The sequence below is a fragment of the Monomorium pharaonis genome, chromosome 2, assembly GCF_013373865.1.
Source record: "Monomorium pharaonis isolate MP-MQ-018 chromosome 2, ASM1337386v2, whole genome shotgun sequence".
NCBI classification, from domain to species: Eukaryota; Metazoa; Arthropoda; class Insecta; order Hymenoptera; family Formicidae; genus Monomorium; species Monomorium pharaonis.
The window spans coordinates 8,314,316-8,335,461 of record NC_050468.1 but is presented as its reverse complement, the minus strand read 5'-3'; the positions used below and the strand labels follow the sequence as shown (position 1 = coordinate 8,335,461).

General features: G+C 31.2%; 2 protein-coding genes across 4 annotated transcripts; both read left to right on the top strand.

Annotated features, from left to right (window-relative positions):
* The first annotated feature begins 596 nt into the window (after window positions 1-596).
* LOC105830679 (probable methylmalonate-semialdehyde dehydrogenase [acylating], mitochondrial) lies at window positions 597-8,164 on the top strand. Of its 3 annotated transcripts, none has more exons than XM_012670171.3 (8): window positions 597-922; window positions 3,564-3,633; window positions 4,337-4,536; window positions 5,291-5,369; window positions 5,666-6,033; window positions 6,279-6,707; window positions 6,988-7,266; window positions 7,621-8,164. In XM_012670171.3, the coding sequence occupies exons 1-8, from the start codon at window positions 890-892 to the stop codon at window positions 7,720-7,722; spliced, it is 1,560 nt and encodes a 519-aa protein (XP_012525625.1). In that variant the 5' UTR covers window positions 597-889; the 3' UTR covers window positions 7,723-8,164. The 3 variants fall into 3 exon arrangements, with proteins under 3 accessions (XP_012525625.1, XP_036138361.1, XP_036138360.1); XM_036282468.1 differs by having other exon boundaries at window positions 597-1,219; XM_036282467.1 differs by having other exon boundaries at window positions 597-1,224.
* Window positions 8,165-8,599: 435 nt separating this feature from the next.
* LOC105830670 lies at window positions 8,600-19,274 on the top strand. The gene is made up of 4 exons (XM_012670159.3): window positions 8,600-8,754; window positions 11,663-12,115; window positions 12,573-12,988; window positions 17,073-19,274. The coding sequence occupies exons 2-4, from the start codon at window positions 11,674-11,676 to the stop codon at window positions 17,283-17,285; spliced, it is 1,071 nt and encodes a 356-aa protein (XP_012525613.1). The 5' UTR covers window positions 8,600-8,754; window positions 11,663-11,673; the 3' UTR covers window positions 17,286-19,274.
* Window positions 19,275-21,146: the final 1,872 nt, after the last annotated feature.

The window sequence follows — 21,146 nt, the reverse complement described above, 5'->3', positions numbered from 1 at the left end:
TATTATAAAAAGTTTATGCATTTATTATCCAATACAATATTGTAGCGACATCTGAACCGTCGATTAAAAGTCCAGCAATGGCTGCTTCGTAATGTTGCCATCAAGTTTCCCACAGCTGGTTTTCATTGTGAATGTCATTTTATCAGATAAAGGTAATACTTAAGTAAGTCATATTTAAACTTGTATTGATTATTTTTACTTTTTTTATAAATAAAAATAATTAAAATTATATTTATAGAAAATTAAACTATTTATTAATTATAATATATTTACATATTAAAGTTTAAACTTCAAAAACGCAAATTTTTGATATAACAATTTTTTTAAAAAGCTATTTCCAATAAATTTATTGATTACATTTTGATCTTAATAATAATTAATTTGCTTCCAGCTTTTAATACCAGCAGTCCAGCACTATCTAAATATGTATATTCAAATTCTGTCTATTATATTACGTATTTTCAAATATGTTTTAAAACAGAAACAAAGAATTTTTTCTCTAAAGATAATTGCTCTTTATATTCTATTATTTAATTAAGATTTACGAGAATTACAAAATAATTATTTACAAATTCATGAATGCATCAATTTTTATTAAACAAAAATCAATTGGTATAAGATCGTATTGCAAAATAATTGTACGGTCAATCGAGATGTTTGTTACGTCGATCTCTTGACCATCGAGTTCTCGGCCATCTTTCCTTCTTTACGCAATTAGTCATTAGGTTCGACTCATCGCGCCACATCGATCGCGCAAGATGTTCTAAACAAATATGTACTATCTTGTCGGAAAACATCGTGTGCCACGTCGGTTAAATGCAAGGTCATTTTTCGGTACGAATCATTCAGTTTCACACAAGCAGCTCCGTCGAACGTGTTGACTGAAAGCATGGCGCTCCTCGCGAAAATCGCCAAGTGTGAGGTACGAAAATATGTGTCGCCTTCGCGTTCGGTATGCCGACTGTCATTTCACTCTTCGAAAATTCTCGTTGCGTTGTAGCTGCAATTGCAGACTGCATTTGAACGTAATAGTGCAGGAAATCGGACCATCTAGTGGATATCCGACGAACTGCAAGAACTCTGCGTTAGCGCGAAAATCGATCTGCAAATTGTTTCGTGCATCTCATGCTTCAACGATTTTTTTTTCAGTGCGTGCATAAATCTAAATAATTATTTTTATATTCGTAATAGTGAATCTCGAGTGTTGATAAATCGACATGTAAAGTGAGATTTGTCTTTATTTATTATCCCTGCTTTATCCCATAAGTGTTAATAATATCATTATGTTTTTAAAAACCATTTAAATAACATTATTATACTTTGTGCAAAAATTTTATTGTTAATTAATAAAATTTAGAGAGCGAGATAAAATAGATTGTTGATTTATTTACCAAGAATTTATATTATCGAGGAAATACTCTGGCCTCTATTATACTTGCAGTTTTAGAATACAAAAGAATTAATATGTATGCCAGATATGTGTATGCGTGTATGTGAGCTAATTTATTAATGTAATGTCACTAACAACCTTGTACTGTATCTGTCGATGCATGTATGTGTGATAAGTTTAAAAAATTTTTGAAATAAAAATTATATATTATAGATGCATTAAATACAAATATAAAACAATATATAGTACATACTGGCGCAAAAAAACGAGATAAAAATTTTGACCAAATTAGGCAATCTTCAAAGTGATGCAACTTTGCAAACAATCATCCAAATTACACGTACTTTTTTTAAATTAAAGGGCAAAGACTCTACTTTGAGAATTCCTAGGCAAAAGTTTGTTTGTTAAGTGTAAACCTTTTGTATCGCATGTGGTGCATTTCGAGTCACTCTGATGACAGCAGTATGATTGAGTTAAACACGAATAAAATCAATGTCATATTGATACTCAAAATTCACGATATTCAAGAAATACCGTATTTATTCGCTAAAATACCATAAAATACAGAGCAAATTTCAAACTCGTGTGCAATCAACAAAAAACAACGTATCGACATGTTTTTATTTCTTAGAAAAGAATGAACTTTAAGAATCTGGATTAATATTAGCAAGATTTTAATGAGAAATTTGTGAAAAATGATAAACTTTTACTGCTTTCAATTAAAAAAGACATGTTTGATTTTCATGCGATACAAAAGGCTTACACTTAACAAATCAAACTTTCGCCTAGGGATTCTCAAAGTACAGTATCTTTGCCCTTTAATTTAAAAAAAGTACATGTAATTTAGATGATTTTTCACAAAGTTGCATCACTTTGAAAATTGCCTAAAAATTCGGTCAAAATTTGTGTCTCGTTTTTTTTTGCGCCAGTATATTTTGTAATAGTTTTTAATTAATTTGTGGATTTGTTATGCGTTTTATTAACTATTTTGTTCTAAAAATCTTCGTGTGTGGTACAATTAAATTTAGCTTCCACAAATGTTATCTAAACGAGCGAATGCGTTTATCATAAACTTATCACCATGTACATATAACAACTAAACATCTGTAATCCAATAACCCAAGCAAATATGTTAAAGCATGGATTACCATTATATATAAAATGCATTTGTGCACCATTAAAACTGAATAACGTTGAAAGCAATATCTTCAATTAACATACAAAAATATTTTTAAAAACTTTGGAGCTTTCTTGAAATTTTAAGAATCGTGATTCTTTTTATTTAAAAAAAATTATATATTGTTTTATTTATATATTTTAAAAGTTTTATATTTATATTTATATAAAATTTTTTAACAAATTAACATATTTTATTTTTTTAATTTAATTTTTAAAAATAAATTTTTAGAATATTGATTTATAGAAATAAAGTCTTTTTGTAATGTTTTTATTGTTTGAAGGAAAATATCAATGCATTATTAATAAACTTTAATAAACGAAATGACAATTGTCTGACCAATTGATTCTATGACGTTAACTGTGACGTTTGTGAAGAGAGAATAACATCATAACTTTTGTGTTGCAATAAAGCTTCTTAACTTCATATAATATAAACGATGAAACAGTTACCGAATTTACAAAAGCAAATTGTTATATTTATTAACTTGAAAGTAGAGCTACCATATAAATTTGCTTATCATTTCAAAGGTATTCAAATACTTTGAATGACGCAGCTTTACTGATTTATCAATGCATATTAATCATACGATAATCCAATTTGTAAATAAAATCAGTAGAGAAATGTTTTATGAAAAAAATTTCCCTTTAAATAAAATGAAAGATACTTTATTAGAATTGAGTGATAAATATTTATTTAATAGACTAATACTTATATTTTGCATTAACTGCGAAATACATGTACATATTTCATACACATAGCCTTCAAAATATAGTATATTTATATGTTATTGAACAAAAGTTTTGTTAATTATGTATGATTTAATGCACGGTAATTAATTTAAATCACATTTGATTAAAACAATATCATTTATTATTAATATCTAGAAATTAATTTCTAACAATATGTCACATAATAATGCGCACGGAAAAATTATTTAAATAAAAATATAAGATGTGACATCTTTTTGTACCAATTAGTATAAAAATATTACAGACTCGGTTTACCAGATCCTATAGCAATGCCGCCCCAACGATTAAAATGTACATCGATGGACAATTTATAGGTAATTATTTTAATGGTCACTTTAATTCTACAAACTTTTATTTGTTATTTTTTATTTATATTTCTCTTAATTTATGATATAAATATAAATTAACTTTTTTCATAAAAAGTATTTATTTTTAAGTAAATACTGTAAAATATTAATTCCATACGGCTTTCTGTGTAAAAATATTAACATTTTTTCTTCGGCAATTTTAATCAATAATTTAAACGTGTCTTTCTATATACATATCGACATATGGATTCGAAATATGGGCAAAATGCAATTCAAATATTCATAACAAAGTATATACAGCGCAAACATGACAGACGTACGAAAGAATACTGAAATGATGTAGGATCAGTTGAAGATGATGTATCTATAACTAAAATGCACTTTGCATTATTACAATATGATATTTATATTATTCTTACGATGATATATATATGTCTATTTATGAATTGTATAGATATTTATAAAAAGTAAATATCAAAAAGTATAAACATTAATAATTTTACATTAATTTAATATTAGATAATTATAAATATTCCTCTTAGGTTAATATTATTATTATACATCTGATAAAAAATATCATTATTGCAATATTATAATTGCATAAAACATTAACTACACCTTACGTACTTTCAACTGTGTGTTTTAATTATACAATTTAAATATACAATTAAATCATATCAATCTATAAATCAACAAATTATTTTTCCAGAATCAAACGCCACAGAGTTCACCGATGTCCATGACCCAGCAACGAATCAATTGTTGTGTCGTACTCCAAAATGCACGAGGGACGAGATGGAGAGTGCGGTACAGAGTGCACGAAATGCATATGAAAAGTGGCGGCACACCAGCGTACTAACGAGACAAAATTTGATGCTAAAGTACCAAGCTCTTATTCGCGAGCACTCGGTCAGTTTAATCAGTACATTTTTAATTTAAAGCTTTAAATTTTCTCTAACTCTCTATACTTGTGTGAGTTGTCATACATCTTTTAAAAGGCAAGCACCCGCGATCTATCTAAATTTAGAAAATGTGAAAAAGCGAAGAGAAGGCTAAATTGCAAAAATAATATAATAAACAAGGATAAATTGATTATTAATTTACTTCTCTTACTTCTACAATTTCTTTATTAAATATTATATTTAATTATATTCTCAAATGATATATAAAAGTGTAAATAGCACGCTCGTTTCTGTCAATGGGTTTTACTGTAACAATCGATACGAAATTTTATTTTTGTGTACAAGGAATTTGATAATTCATTTCTAAATTAAATTTTAATTCGGAAATTTTTAATTGATTTTTTACTACTGAAAACTGCAAAAATCAACTTACTAATTGTAAGAATTCTTGCTTTAAGTTATTTCACTAATTAGTTAATATCATGTTGGAAAGGTAGAGAAAAGCGGAAGAGAGGTGATAACGCATCGTATATTCGGGCTAAATATGATTAACGAGCGTGGCGAAGTTGAAAAGTTCGGTAGCGCAACTGGCAGTAGTAATGGATGGCAGTGGCCAGCCGCGCCGCGAGAACCTTTGCTACTAGACATTTACAATCAGCGTTCACGATGGCAGTGACAAATATTTTATAATTGCAAATATTTTATACAATTTCATTACATCTTCATTTCTTATTTATTTTCTCTTATTTGTCTATCCATAGAAAGAGATTGCGGCGAATCTCGTGAAAGAAAATGGAAAGACCATGGCTGACGCGGAGGGAGATGTGCTTCGAGGTCTTCGTAAGTCCTTTTTGGCTGTTACACAGAGTATAATAAAGACCGGGCACTTTATTATTTAACTTATCGCTTTTTAATAATAATTTAGTCAAAATTGCAATAAAAATAAACTAGCATTTAAAAAATACAGAAAAAGTTTGCTCTGCAAACAGTCACAAAACCACTTTAATTCTTAAAAAAGAAAGAGTAAATATCGAAATTATGCAAAATAAAAACGTAACATTTAAAATTGTAATTACGATCAATATTTAATAAACGATTACGTAAATATCAACTAATTCTCAATTATGCGGTGGCAGAGGTCGTCGATGCGTGCACGTCGATCCCGATGCTCCAAATGGGAGAATCCTCGACCAACATCGCTACAGACATGGACATCATCTCGTACAAAGTACCCCTCGGTATTACCGCATCCATTTGTCCCTTCAACTTTCCCGCGATGATACCGCTTTGGTCGTTTCCGATATCGGTCGCATGCGGAAACGCCGCTATCCTGAAGCCGTCGGAGCGGGTACCAGGTGCGTCTATGATCCTCGCTGATCTCTTCACGAAAGCCGGTGCACCAGCTGGTATTTTAAATGTAATACACGGCCAACATGCAGCTGTGGACTTTATCTGCGAGCATCCCGATATTAAGGCTGTCTCGTTCGTCGGTTCCGATCAAGCGGTAAGCAAAGATGAAAAATGAGATCAGGTATAGAGAGAATGTTCCGCACTACCGCAAATTGAGAATTTGTCCTTCTTTTGCTTTTATTAGAATTTATCTAAGTTATTTTTATTAGACACGGTTTGTTTTTGTTAAAATGTATTTTTCGTGTGCAGTTTGCCATAGAAACGTTCCTAATAACTAAAATAAGCTATATATAATGTGATATGAATAGTAATAAAATAAACTAATTTTTCAATTTTCAGGGCAAGTATATTTACAAGCAGAGCAGCGCGCATGGCAAAAGGGTACAGTGCAACATGGGCGCTAAAAATCATTGCGTCGTTCTGCCAGACGCGAATAAGAACAAAACATTGTCGCAAATCGCCGGGGCGGCTTTCGGCGCCGCTGGGCAGCGATGCATGGCGCTTTCGGTGGCCATCTTCGTTGGTAAATCCAAGGAATGGATACCCGAACTGGTGGAGGCGGCGAAGAGATTGAAGGTAAACGCCGGTCACGTGCCCGGTACGGATCTAGGGCCTGTTATATCGCCGCAAGCGAAGCTGAGGATCAGCGAACTGGTCGAATCCGGTGTTAAAGACGGCGCGAAATTGGCCCTCGACGGAAGGGGTATTGTTGTGCCCGACTACGAAAATGGAAACTTTGTTGGGCCCACAGTGTTAACTAATGTTAAGGTAAAATTAACTCCGCCAAAATTCAATTTAGAAATTTAATAAAGTCCAAGCTTTAAACTACTGTAAATAAAAAAAAAAAAATGTATAAAATAGGAATTTTCTGAGCGTTTTCAGAAATTGCATTATTTTTTATATCTGTGTGTGTATGAGAATTTTATCTACTAACAGAAATCTTTTTTAACTTAAGTTTCATAACATTTTAAGTCGTCTTGTATTTTAATTAACGTATATTTAACATGTCTGGTCCATTTTATTTACATCACCGAAATGCACATTACAGCCTACAATGAAATGTTACACGGAAGAAATATTCGGGCCCGTTTTATCGTGCGTGTTTGCTGACACTACCGACGAGGCCATCGACATCATCAATAAAAATCCTTACGGCAATGGCACGGCAATTTTCACGACAAATGGCGCGACAGCCAGAGCATTTGTGAACAGAATCGAAGCTGGCCAAGTCGGCGTCAACGTTCCCATACCCGTCCCCCTACCAATGTTCAGTTTCACCGGCAACAAAGGTTCCTTCCTCGGCGATATGCACTTTTACGGAAAATACGTGAGTACTTGTAACTTTTACTGACTCTATTTTTATGAATCTGTCCATCTGTTACATCGTATTTATAGTTCTTCATAATAATTTTTCAATAACACCTAATTATTATTACTTAAGCTAATTGAAATTTCTAAAAGTAATTAAAATAGCTAAAGCAATATGAACAAAAATATATTTTATTTTTATAAAATTGAAATTGTTCTGTTCGATAAATAATTTTTTATATATTATTTTATATATTATTGCAAATATGTTATTTTAGCATGATAGTAAACAATACATAGAGATCTTTTGAATACAAAAAGGAGGTAATACATAATGATATAATAACACGCGCTTTTGTTAATCTTATTTTAGGGCGTAAATTTCCACACACAAACGAAGACAATAACACAGCTATGGAGATCTAGCGATGCTACCGACATCGCGTCATCGACGGCGATGCCTACTATGCAATAAAGCTGTAATTATGTGTAATTTTACGGCATTACAACGTACCAAAACTTCACTCAACTTAATTGTGTTCTCAAATTTTCATAAATAAGGAAACTGTAGAAAACCGTACAGAACTTAATTTTGCGGCTCGTTACGCAATTATAACAATGTCTTCCATTGTTATGTACAAAACGCTGTTCCTACTAATGTTGAGTATATTTTTATGGCCTAGATAGACTATATATATTTTATATACCACAATAAAGTATAGTCCAAATATCCAAATTCTTTATTTGTGCCTTGAAAATAAAAATTTGTTTACATTAATTAAAATCAATTATAGAAGCTAAACATAGTATGAAATTAAATAAAGAATTTATACCGCTATCTGTACATAATCTATTTAAGTTAATATATTTTATTATTATTGAAAAATATTTCTTACAAATAAAATTGATTATTTATACACTGATATTAATAATTATTTAAAAATTTTACGCACACTATTAAAAAAAATTATTTACTAGTATAAATACTAATAAACGTTTAATAACGATAGTCATAATGAATTCCGAATTTTCCATCGAAATCTCTTTATTAGGCTTTAACTTTATCAGTCTAACTCGTAAAATACCAAACAGCAAACGCGTAACTTTTTTCCCTTATCGATCAACCCTCGCTTAGTAACAAGCGCGCGTGGGCGGCAGCGCCGGGCGAAAATACGCCTAAAATTCGATGGCATGAGCATCGAAAGAAGTTCACGGTCGACACCTTCTGATACGTCCTTGAACCCTTGGCCCCACGAACCCGCGCGCGGACATCCGTCTCTCGGCAATATTCGAACCAACTTCCGGCAGTCAGAAGCTGACGTATGCGCCGACGCGCGCACCCCGTTGTCGTCGTCGTCATCGCCGTCGGACCGCATCTGCGCATTTTCCAGCTGTGAGTTTCCCTCACAGGCGAGGTTCTGCCTGTCCCGGATCGTCGTGTATACGCCGACACAGCAGACCGGCAGGGAGAAATCAAGGGAAAATCCTCGATTACCATTCACATATCGTGAGTACACCGACACATCTGTGATCCCGATGTAGCTTTCTTCCTCCCCTCGTTATCGCTTTCCCCTCGCGAATCAGCTTTCTTCAACAGACAGATGCGTCGGGAATAATTTATCTATTTTCCGAGAAAGGCTATTAATGTTTATCAAAATTGTTCACGGTTAAACTTTCAGCGTGCAGCGACAGCCCTGGAAACCGTTAACTGTTAATCACGAAAATGTTGAGCGTTCGCCGTCGGTCTCCTTCGCTCGACAGCGCTCGATAACCCTTCGAGTAATAATTTTTTAAACAAGCCCCTGTCGGCGTCGACACCGGTTAAACGGAGTGTAATTGAGCCGTTTTGGCACTAATTTCCGGTGTGTTGTGTTTATTTGCCAGACATATACTTCATCGTAACTTCAATAGCATCGTGTATACTGCAAGTATGCTTGCTTCTATGATCGTTACAATAAAAAATGTAATTTAAGTATGTGTGGTAGATTGAAAGATCTTCAATAAGTATTAATTTCAGTTTTATATTCGTATTGCTATTTATCTTTATATTAATTATTATTGTTTATATAATTATCCTTATATTATTTTCTTTAACATTAAACAATAGAAGTTTTTTTTCATAAACGAATTACTCCATAAATATAAACGAGAGAGAAATGCCTAATTAAATGGACTGATGCTCATATTTCATTGCAGATTCATTTTCGATCATGCACGTCAAGCTTTTGTTAAATCAGAGATATTCATTAATCGCGAATATTTCAGTTTTGACCTTTCGCATCTTCGAACTTGTTGATATGCTTTGAACAATGCAGCTTTTAAATGTCAAGCTCTTTCTGTGCGAACCAATTCAATTGCTTTTCGTTTCTGCAATGCTTTGTACTTTAATTAAATATTGTTTTATGATTAAAGTTTATATAAGCGACCTACTAATTCTATTGCAAATGTATTGCAAGACTCACGAAACCTTTAATAGCAAATATTGTGGGAATGGTACATATTATTAATTCTTCTATAATAGAATAAAACTTTAAAACGTTTTTAAACATTCAAAAAGTAGTCCTATATTTCTAATATTATTCAATTAATTTTATTTTTACATTATGAATTTTTCCTATGCCAAAAACTGACAGTTCTTGAAAAAGATCCACAAGAGACATTTATGGTAATTTGAAAATTCTCTTATAAAACAATCCGACAAAAGAAGCGCTGAATTATGAATTAAGAAACAAATGTTCTGTATAATTTCTCTTTCTACACATTTTATTCTATCTTTCATTCCTGTAACATCTTTTCCTTCTTATGTATAAAATACATATTTAATGCAGTAATTCGTTATGCAAGAAAATATCCCCGTAAAAAAGTATGAGCTTGAGCTGACTTAATTAAGTTTTTAATTTATTCATTAACTCTTCACTGGAAAAGTTTTGAAAAAGTTGTAAACTTAATACCGATTAAGTATTATTTTGCAAACATTTTTCTGGAAAAAACATTATTTAAGAACATTATTACTTCGTGACATTAGTAGCTCACACAAACACGCTAACTTTTTTTTATTTTACAGAACAACGAAATTTTTGGGAATTCGAATAATTATGTATGAAATATAAACCTCACGTTAGGAAACGGAGTGCTAGATAACTCAATCATCTTGATTAAAATAATTATCTATCATGTTGAGTTCCTAAACTTATTGTCCCGAGTATCAATTTTTTTATGTTTATAAAAATCTTATTTTATGTAAGATAATATATTAGAATTCAATGTTGCGTTTAGGCATTTTATTGCATTTGATGTGTTTATATAAAATTTATATTTAATATATTTATAAAACTTTTATTGTGACATTTAGTCACAATTTAATTCTTAGGTTGGGAATAAATAAATTTGTGTCCTTCCTTGAAATCAGAAACTTTGAATTAGCAACAATGATAATAGAGTAGTTTAATCTTTATATCGGAATAATTGTATTTTAATAATAAATGCAACTATTCTAATATAAAGATTAAACGAGAAATTATAGTAAAATTAATTTGAACCACTCATGATTATAATGCCAATTTCTGTTATAGACAGATTTTTTTTTGTTATACTGCAACGATTTAACGAAAGATTAATAATTTAACGAAATTATAAATTACTTAGCAACGCGTGTATTTTTATCTCTATTATATTATAAAAATTTCTATTTTGATTTTGCGATTTTGTGGTCAATGCTTATAACATGATAAAATTATGTCAATTTTAAAATAGATTTTTAAATTTGCCTGAATAAGAACAAGATAATCAAATAATATCTGCAGATCAATCTCTGTGAAAAAAAAGATATGGATATGATAATTTTATTATGATGTATGACAAAATGTTTTTGTATATGTATGGTTTTATATTAACTCTAAAAACGAATCAATAAATTGTAGTGCACAATGGTGTGTAAATAATTTATTGCAAAATATAGAATATGATGTATTAGAAATAAAATTATTGTTTTATGCTATTCTATGCAAAATTGATTTTATATAAATATTATTTAATACTACAATTTATTTTATAAATTATTATAAAAGTTAAATATTAGAAGAGCCTGTTAACAAAATTTCTCAGAAAAACTATCTTTTGAATACATTTTAATTTTGCAGTAAAATTTCCTGCGTATAAAATTGAGATTTAATTTAATTTCCATTTCGTTTTTAGTATACAGATTCAATTTAAAGACTATAAATTGTTGATTCATTCCTTCCTCTATTGTTCCCCAATAAACCTGAATATTCCGATTACAGTGCAAAATCCCGCGCTGAATAGTCGCGCTCGCGAAAATAAATACGAGAGACCGTTCGGTTGACAGAACCATATATTTCCGGCCAGAGCTCACGGATCGCCGCCGTGTATCTCTAACAAGATCTCTATCCCGACAGGTTGAATCATTATGTACAAAACAGTGCGGAAAGGCGATGCCAGTCTGCAGTACACGATACTGCCACAGACAGATCAGTTCTCGCCCGGCGGATTTCCGCAGGCTTCCGGCAAACCCCGGCCGAGGATCATCAAGTACACGATGGCCACTATAATGGTGCTGATCATACTGTCCTGCGTGGCCACACCGTTCCTGATGAATCAGAACGATCACAACCTCTTCGCCAACACGATGCGAGCGATTAGCCGAGCAGAGCCAGTCAAGAACACGTCGAGAAACCAAACGAAAAATGTCAGCGAGGGTAAGAACAGAGATAGAATTTCAACTACAACGGTATCGACGACCGAGGTTACAAGGAGGAAAGACCTCGAAGATGGCACGACCTCCTTTAATGTAATTCTCCGGGGTGATGATGAGGAGGAGGAGGCTATGGTTGATGACGCTACATTAGCAGGTATTGTCTAAAATTCTTAAGGAAGGCAAATGTAATTATCGTAATGTTACAGAAATGATAAGATTTTTGTAGTAATATTTCATTAATTATAGATTAAACAATACGAGATATAATTTTTGTAAAATTAATTCTATAATGCTATGCTGAACTAAAATATTTTTTTTTAAGTAACATAACAGAATAATATTTTTAATACTTTGTCTATAAATTTTCCCTGTTCTTTGCTTAAATTAAGATAAGCATTATGAAATCGAGCACAAAATTTAATTTTCTTTGATAGAATATCTCGGAGTACTGCGATAAAACATGCAAATGATGAGAGTAAAATAAGGGTAAATAATTCAGTTTTAAGTAAAATATTGGAGCCGTAATATAATTCATCGAGATGCTGTGTTATCAGTTTTCCAACTAAGCTGATGTTATTATCGACTAAGTTTAGATAATTTTCTCTTCTCAGACGCGCCGGAAATCAGCACACAAGTGATCTCGAGCATAGAAACGTCGACGAGAGACCGTCAAATGGCAATGACTTCCGCTCTACCGTCGACAACGATCTCTTCGGCATCGTCAACGACATCGAAGGCGTCTTCGAGCGGCACGACGGAGAACGCGAAGACGCTGAGCACGCCCAAAAAGCCGAAAATGCCGAGGGTGACCCTGAAGCTGCGAGAGAACGAGACCATACCGCAGATGTACGTGAAGGCGGGGATAGCCTCCTACAAAAAGGGCAATATCACCACCAGCGTCCTCGCGCCACGTCTGAGTCTCGAAGGCTTGATATTCAAAACCCCGGAGGGCACGATAAAACCCTGGTCTCAGAAGTGGTTCTTCGGCGAGCCCTCCGATTCCGACGTCAAGACGTGGAAAGTGTTCGTAAGTGCTCGTATTTCTTGATCGAGCGCTCGTACGTTCTCAGGGAGTTGCGTTGGAGGGGGGGGGGGGCAAAGGGATTTGGAATGTCCTGCATTTTGATAGAGTGCATCGATCACTTATGCAAAAATTGCTAACTTACCGTTTTCTTGCCGGTTTTACTTTTTTATCCCGGAATTGCCTTGTAAAGCATCTTCTTAGATAAGCTTTGTTTCTTCTCGTATTGTTGTTGAATTTACAGTTTTCGTAAATTTTTCTAATTATCTTTATCTTATTTGAACAAGGCCCTTTAACTGCTTCAACGTTTTACTTTGTCTTATATATATTTATATATACATACATATACATATGTAACTGTGTATATGTATATATATAACTTTTATATATGTTTTATTTAAAAAGCAGACTTTAAAGAAGAAGAAGGAGGAAGAGAGAGAAATTTTTAATTACTGCTCAAATAAGCATCTCAAGATATTTTTTAATTCAATATCCGTTAGGAATTTTTACATTTTTAATTTTAAACTGGTTCTAAGTTTATATCGGTTAATCCGAAAACTCATTTTGTTACTGTCATTTACACTTTAAGGGAGTTCCTCTGCTCAGGCCCGGCACAAGTGGCACAGGGGTTCAAGTAAAGAAAAATATTCAAATGACTATTTTGTTGCCTTCTTTTTTTTGCTGTATATGGTCTAAAGTTAATAATGAATATAAGAAAAAAATCGGCTATAAAGTACTACATTCATTAGTAAAATAATTTTTTAAAAAATTGAGACTAAACATTTTTCACTATTATATCACCCTTAGATAACTAAATACAACAATTTGAAATTCATGTTATATCACTAGCACACATTTACCACACTTACGTGCTGTATTACTTCGTTTATTGTAAAAAAAACTTTTTATCTTATCAATTATTTTACTCAAACGAGCAAGTGCATCGTTTCAAAAATTTAACAGTACTTTTCTGGACAGCTAAGATGTATTATTGTTTCACTAACATCTGTTCATTACTTCTATGTTCAATACGACAATAAAAACTAAAAAATCCTGAAAATGTATCGATTAAAAGCCCATGTTAATAAAATATTTAATATCTAAATAACTAATTAGTTCAGAAATTTTGACAGTCAATTTATATCACTAATTTAAACTTCTCTACAAAGTTTCACGAAAAACTGTTTATTTTGATTTAGCAGTGGAACTCCCTTAAGATAAAATTTTATAGGATAATTTTATATTTCCGGCTTAAACTGCAAGATATAGTATATTATTTCTGAATGCACATCTTTCTCATATTTTCAAATTTAGCTCATCCGACCGTTAAGTCGAAATTTCGTATCGTGTATAAATATTGATCGCGTTGCACCAAAGACATCTAAAACTGAAGCACTTTGTCCGATCAATAGGCAGAGCATGTTCGTGAATCTAAAAGCAGACGAAGAAGCTCAGAGTCCTTATTTTTCCCGCATGTTCGGAACAGTAATCGTACTTTAACTGCATTCTTAGAGAACTGCAGAATGTGACGCAACGGTTTCTACGAAATGTCTCTTAATAACACTCCATGATATTTTTTTATAAATATGTAAAACGTATATTTCTTTCCTCTTGCTTCCATTTTTAAACTTTATAATGAGATTTTCGCGAAAATAAAGTTACAGGAAAGGAAAAAGTTGCTTTCTTATAATACCTCGACCTCACCGGCCAATCAATATAACAGCCGCGTGTTCTCCCTTGAGCCGATAATGCTTACTCGTTGCCTGAAAATGCTTGCGCTGCACTTAAAGATTTTGCGCAGACTACGCGTACGTTATTAGGAAAAAGTAATTGTGCAAAATAAGTTAGCCGTTTATAGAAAAAATACAATTTCATTCTTGTTTAAAATGTACCGTAATATTTTGCAAAAAGGCAAAGTTTTCACTTTTCATTAAGAGGTTACATTTTACAACTAATAAAAATTTACTAAACGGATAACTTTTAAAAATTCACTAGCAAGAGAAACAGTTCACTGGACATTTTTACTGAAATATTTTCCAGATATTTGTAATAATTTTTGCATAAATCAGACTTTTGCTTTTTCATGTTAGTTATTTATTCAGTAGACTTATTAATAGCTGCTCACAGCAAAATCCTCTCACATTATCTAATTTTCATAAATTGTCTACAACACATGCAGTAATGCGCTCTACTTTACAACGCGTCCCACACAGAACGTCTTTTACGGACAGAGTGCTTTATTATGGAATTGAAAATACTAGCACAGGATGCACAGAGAATTAATAGGATCTTGAGTACCTCCTAATTCATATATTTACCGGTGCCCGACTCGGTAGTTATCAGACACAGCGGTGTCTGCCGGTTTGTATTTTGCATATTAAGCGGTAACTGGGGTAACAGAGAGTAACAACATTTTCTGATGAATATTCATTTCTCAAAGGATAAGAAACAATGTAGATAGATCGCGATGTTACACGAACGTCATTGATGAAGATCGCAAAATTATGCAAGTTTCGTAATTTAAAAAATGCAGTAAAAAGAGACGATAAATATGAAGTTTATAGTATCTATATATAATTAAAAAATACATTTTACTCTCAAAACAATTAAAATTTATTTAATCTAGAGTTATTCTTATTTTTCTTTGCACGTAACTACACGGTTTTGTCAAAATATTTAAAAATTTAGCTTAGATCTAAAAATAATTTTGTTGTAATAATGCAGCGAAAAATTTCGACAGCAATCAGTTTGAATGTTTAACACTATTATTTTGAGTTTAGTCAAAGCCATTTTTAGATCTGTATCTAGTTAATTTTTTATGAATTGTAAAAAGAAACCAATTCTTTCTGTGTGCCAATATATTATCTTCAAAAAATTAGAGAGATTGTTATCTTACGTACTTTCTTTACATACTTTCAATTTATTAAATCGATCGCAAGTACTTACATGTTAATTGCATAACACATGATAGATTACTACACGTATCGATCGAAATATTAAATCAAATTTCGTGAACGACGGACGCAAATAACTTGAACAGAGTGGTATTAAACAGAACACTATCGTGAATTCCGTGCATTACGGGATGCACAAATCAGAATTTCAAACAGGTTATTGCGCCGATAGCTAACAGGAGCCGACGAAAACGTATTATCGTGCACGCAAAGCTGTAGGCCAACGCTTGACCTAATAGCAAATTAAAACCGTCGGTGAACAATCGATTTCAGAAGAAACTTTATTTAACAATTTGCATCCCAATCAGCCTTAAAATAAACGAAATCTAAAAATTCTAATAGAATTAATCATTGATTTTGTTTTTTACTTTACCGTAACTTAATTTGCGTTCCTTAAATAGTTTTTTAATATCTTATAAATTTAATTCTGATTTGTACATTGATCTACGAGAAAAAAAATTGGGTTGCACACATAAATTCTGATAGATTTAATTAGAAATCTGATGGATTCAATTAAAAAGGTATAGATCAGACACTTATTGTTAACTCTATATATCAAACATTTTGACGAAATAGAAATCTAATCATTATAAGCAGAATTGGTAATATTATAGAATACATTTTGTGTATATACTTCTTGTTAGTATAATCAAGAAATTTGTTTAGTGTATTTTTTTAAATAAACATATTTTTCACATTAATACTATTGATTAAATTAGCATTACTCTCTACATTAATTATGTATTAATTTGTCATAAAGAATATAATTTAATAGGAGAATGTAGATCAATATATGCCAACTAAAATTAAAAATGGGTCTTATTCAATTATGGCTAAATCTTTTTGTCTCGATACATTTTTCATAAATAATAAAATTGTATAGAAGAGGAAAGAACATTTGATATATAATATTTCGTTTCAGTGAAATAAAAATATCCTATATACATAATAAAGATTAATAAAAACATAAAAAATATAAGACAAAAAAGAGTGCGTGATTTTTTTAGTGTGACACACAGTAGAAACCTAAAAATACTCGTACGTTAAAGATGTTGCTATGCACACAATAGATATCTAAAAATATTAGTATATTAAAGGTGTTGCTATGTAAGTAACGTCATTTTATTGAATTGCAGGCCGTAAACCACATGCCGATGATAACAGTTTATGCAATCTTTGGAGGAATGTGCGCAACAGCGTGCGGCCTAATCGCCCTGATGATTCACGTGCAACGTGGTGCACGTAAAGCGTTCAGACGTGCAGGGCAGAACGTCGAGGAGCCGGAGGTCGAGGAGCACGAGTCGACCTTGCTGGGCGCGGAAAGCCAAGAGAACGAGGAAAAGGAGTAATCCCGGCGACGAGCACGACGCACCCGTACATAGCGCGCGTAAGACTTGCCTATTTTTACAAACACATGTCGGTTAGACTTAGGCGTCTTCCACGTCGAATGATAGAAGAGCGATAAAACGCGGGCGAGAAGGATTTTTTTACGATGTAGTCAGCTGTAGAGAATCGCGATATGAATCCACGAACAACGTGATTGTCCCGCCTGAGATGAAAGAAAGAATCCAGGAGATTCGTTTCCTGCGAGACTGCTCACTGCATTGCCGTTACGCTCATAGTTTATCTTTATGCCACGATATAGATTTTTGAACAAGAGCTTCTCCGCAAAAGCAGAAACAATCATGTTGTACAATCGTTCTTAACGTCACGTTTTTTTATTTGAATATCCGATTTACATGCCCGTTAATAAATTAGCGACCTGTTATATACGTTTGTTGCTGTTGTGTAGTTCGATTAGTGACATGATTACGTAACGATATCGCGATGGCATTAATCTTGCGATAATCGACTGATCGTAAAAATGTTGCGTAAAAAAAATTTTGTTGTTTGCTATATAAATTTGCGATAAGAGGCACGGTAGGTTTTACAAACCCGCCATGACGGGCGCACAATTGCGACTGTTGATAAATTATATATAAAAATATATATACAGAGAAAAAACACGTATCTCTCTGGCAAGTTAAGGAGACCAAAATTTATAAACTATTTCAAACAACAGAGCTCTTATTCTCTTTTATAAACGCCTGCAAAAGTTCCTACAAAATTACAAATTTAAAGAAGTATTCCAAAGATAAAGAGGTATTTCAAAAACATAGATGATATAACAAATTTCTAATTAGGAAATAAAGTTTCTGACACGCATAGTTCTGCATAAAAAGAGTAGAAATTAACAAAAATAATTTTAAATAATAATAAATATATATATACTGCCGAAAGGTAGGTTAAAATTAATCAAGGGCTTTAGAAGAAAATTATTTTCAACCGTAGTACACGCAATAGCGTGAAAAAGTAAATGTTAAAAATGATCGTACCATGCAGCCTTGAAAGATTAAGACATTTAAAGAATAAACAATTTTAGGATCCGAAAGAGTCTCCTTAATTCGGCCACCTATATATTTGCTAAACTTTCTATAATATACGATATACGTATATAAATACACGATATACGATTATAAGATATTATGTATGTGTGTGTCATCGACCTTTTATAGCGGATCTCGAAAAAGCGAAAAGTACTTTTTAACTTTCTGACGTCGAATTCTATCTGCGTACAAAAGTAGCCGTACTGCCAGCTACAATAAAGGGTCCTCTTTCTAGCCCCGTTTAATTAAAAGTGATGTTTGACGAACGTACTAGCAGATATATCGGTTAATCGATATCCATACGCCGTTTAGTCAACAATATCTGTCGCGCGGGAAAATATAATATCATATTTTGCAAAATATGACGATATTGGATCAGGACGTCAGAAATATTATATGAAAATAATTAATCAATCCGAACTTTGCGCGACAATTGGAAGTTTAATTATAGACAGTTTCATTAATGCATTGTTTGATAAAATGATATTTATGTAAAAGCGTATAACAGACTCGGGAGTACAGAGTTGTTTTTCATGAAACAAATATGTATCATCGTAGAAATTATATCTTTTACAAGAAAAACTAAACAAATCGTATTATGTCAAAGAGATTGACATGGGCATGCATTATATCGTTAATGTCGTCATGAAAACAATACATTGCAAAGTATTATGTACTTAAAAATACAATGTGTCTAAAATAAATAGAAATATTTTAACATCTTGAAAATATAACTCTAGAAGCTGCGACTTTTTAGCTTATATAATAATTTTATGATCACATTTTTACATAATTTTAAGATATAAGAATAATTTAATACTTTGCTAAATTACTTTTCGTCTTTTACTGTAAAAACAAGTGTATTAGTTTATTTGTACTACAAAAAATATTATATACTACTAAAATTAATAATTTTCTAGCGATTTTTTAACTTGTACCATTTGATATTTGACAATAATTACGCTTGACAAGTTTTAAATAATTAATTTTGTTTCTTTTTACATAAAACTGAACATTTTTAACTACTGTCAAGCGATCTAGAATGATATGCAAAACGTGACTCAACTATTCGAGCTTTAGTCAAGAACACACACTCCGCAAGATTGATTCCAAGAGTCAGTGTTGCTATTTAATTTTATTCGAGGCAAAATGCACAAGATAAAATTATGACGATAACCCGATAGAAATGCTTGTGCAAGCGAATCGAAAAAATCTACTATGTATTTATTACCTAATGACGATAACAAGTTGACGTGCAAGTCATTTACTTTTTATAAAATCTATTTCATCAGTAGATAATTTCTAATATATGCAACACATTTTCTACTTTTTCCAGCTTTTATATTCCACACACACATACTTCATAATATTTATCTTATTCTATTATTTCAAGCAAGGCAACATACAGTATCTGCAACTTATTTGTAATAAATTATAACATTTGGCATTTTATTGTAAAATATATAATTAAATATTATTCTACAAATTTTAAAAAATTTGTTTAAATTTCTTTAATATCTGCAAAAGTCTCATGACAAATTAAAACAAAGATATTCCAAAAAATAATTGGAATAATTATGCTATATTTAGAAATTATTTAAGTAAAATTCATGCCTATTTATCTACAAAAATAATCAGAAATACGTAACATATAAAAAAAGATATAATTATTTTGCAAAACTTGCAATTAAAAATCTAGATTGTATTATCATTGAAGAAAAGTGCAATTTAATGGAAAATAGATGCTGGAAAATAATTTGCGAACAATTTTAATTATAGTCATATTGTTACATAAGTTTTACGACATTTTCGAACTGAAGATGAGGAATTGTATCTATAAATTAACAATTAAATGACTTCACACAAAAATTATTTAATTTTATATATATTGCACGCACTTCACACAATTAAAGTCACATTCACCAGATTGTTGTCACAAATCCAACTAGGAATACTCAACAAAAATGCAAGTATAACAAAATATATTATCATGCTCATTTAGATTGCATATACATTTTGTAATGACAAACTTGTCATACTAATTAGCAAAAGAAAATTTTATTACATTTTTGCATTTAATTCAACATCATATAAAATCCTTATTTATTTATAATTAAGGAGCGACACAAGAATAACATTAATCGATCTTGCTCACAAATATAATAACTCTCGAAATATTTATAAGAATCACGCAAAACTTAATTTATTTTATTTAATCGTGTAAATATTAATTATACATAAGAAATGTTATATCGATGCTTGTAAATGACAGTTATTTACGAGTTACGTTAATATATAATACATTTATATTAATTTTTTTATATTAGAATCTATTGCGCGATTGTCTTCATTATATTTTATCAATACAAAGTTTATTTTTTGATACTATGATCTTTATTGCCACATTTCTTCTAAAACGTTTTATTGAAATAAAATTAGTATGATTGATACAATATTATTGTTTTTATGATAAAATTACGCATATATTAATCTTTGTTTTACAATATTTTAAAATAGATCTTTTTGGATTATTTTATTGAATAATTTTAAAATTAAAAATATAATAGTTTGTAAAAATATTCATTGCAAATTTTTGGTAAGTGCTTCAATTTTATTGATTTAAAACCACGATTAAATTTGAAATATTTGTGAAATTAGTACCAAATATCGAGAAATTAAATTTAATTCAATATGTTAAGGAAATAAAAATCATGAATAAATTATTATATTACAAATGTGAATAAGAAAGCATGGAAAATTCAATAACTATTCAATGACAAAATA

What these genes read in the sequence shown, in the direction of transcription:
- LOC105830679 (XM_012670171.3), top strand. Translation starts at nt 890, where the DNA reads ATGGCGCTCCTCGCGAAAATCGCCAAGTGTGAG. An exon ending in CGAAAATCGCCAAGTGTGAG is followed by an intron (nt 923 to 3,563) that starts GTACGAAAATAT and finishes AAAATATTACAG; the next exon opens with ACTCGGTTTACCAGATCCTA. An exon ending in TCGTCGGTTCCGATCAAGCG is followed by an intron (nt 6,034 to 6,278) that starts GTAAGCAAAGAT and finishes TTCAATTTTCAG; the next exon opens with GGCAAGTATATTTACAAGCA.
- LOC105830670 (XM_012670159.3), top strand. Translation starts at nt 11,674, where the DNA reads ATGTACAAAACAGTGCGGAAAGGCGATGCCAGTCTGCAGTACACGATA. An exon ending in TGATGACGCTACATTAGCAG is followed by an intron (nt 12,116 to 12,572) that starts GTATTGTCTAAA and finishes TTCTCTTCTCAG; the next exon opens with ACGCGCCGGAAATCAGCACA. An exon ending in TCAAGACGTGGAAAGTGTTC is followed by an intron (nt 12,989 to 17,072) that starts GTAAGTGCTCGT and finishes ATTGAATTGCAG; the next exon opens with GCCGTAAACCACATGCCGAT.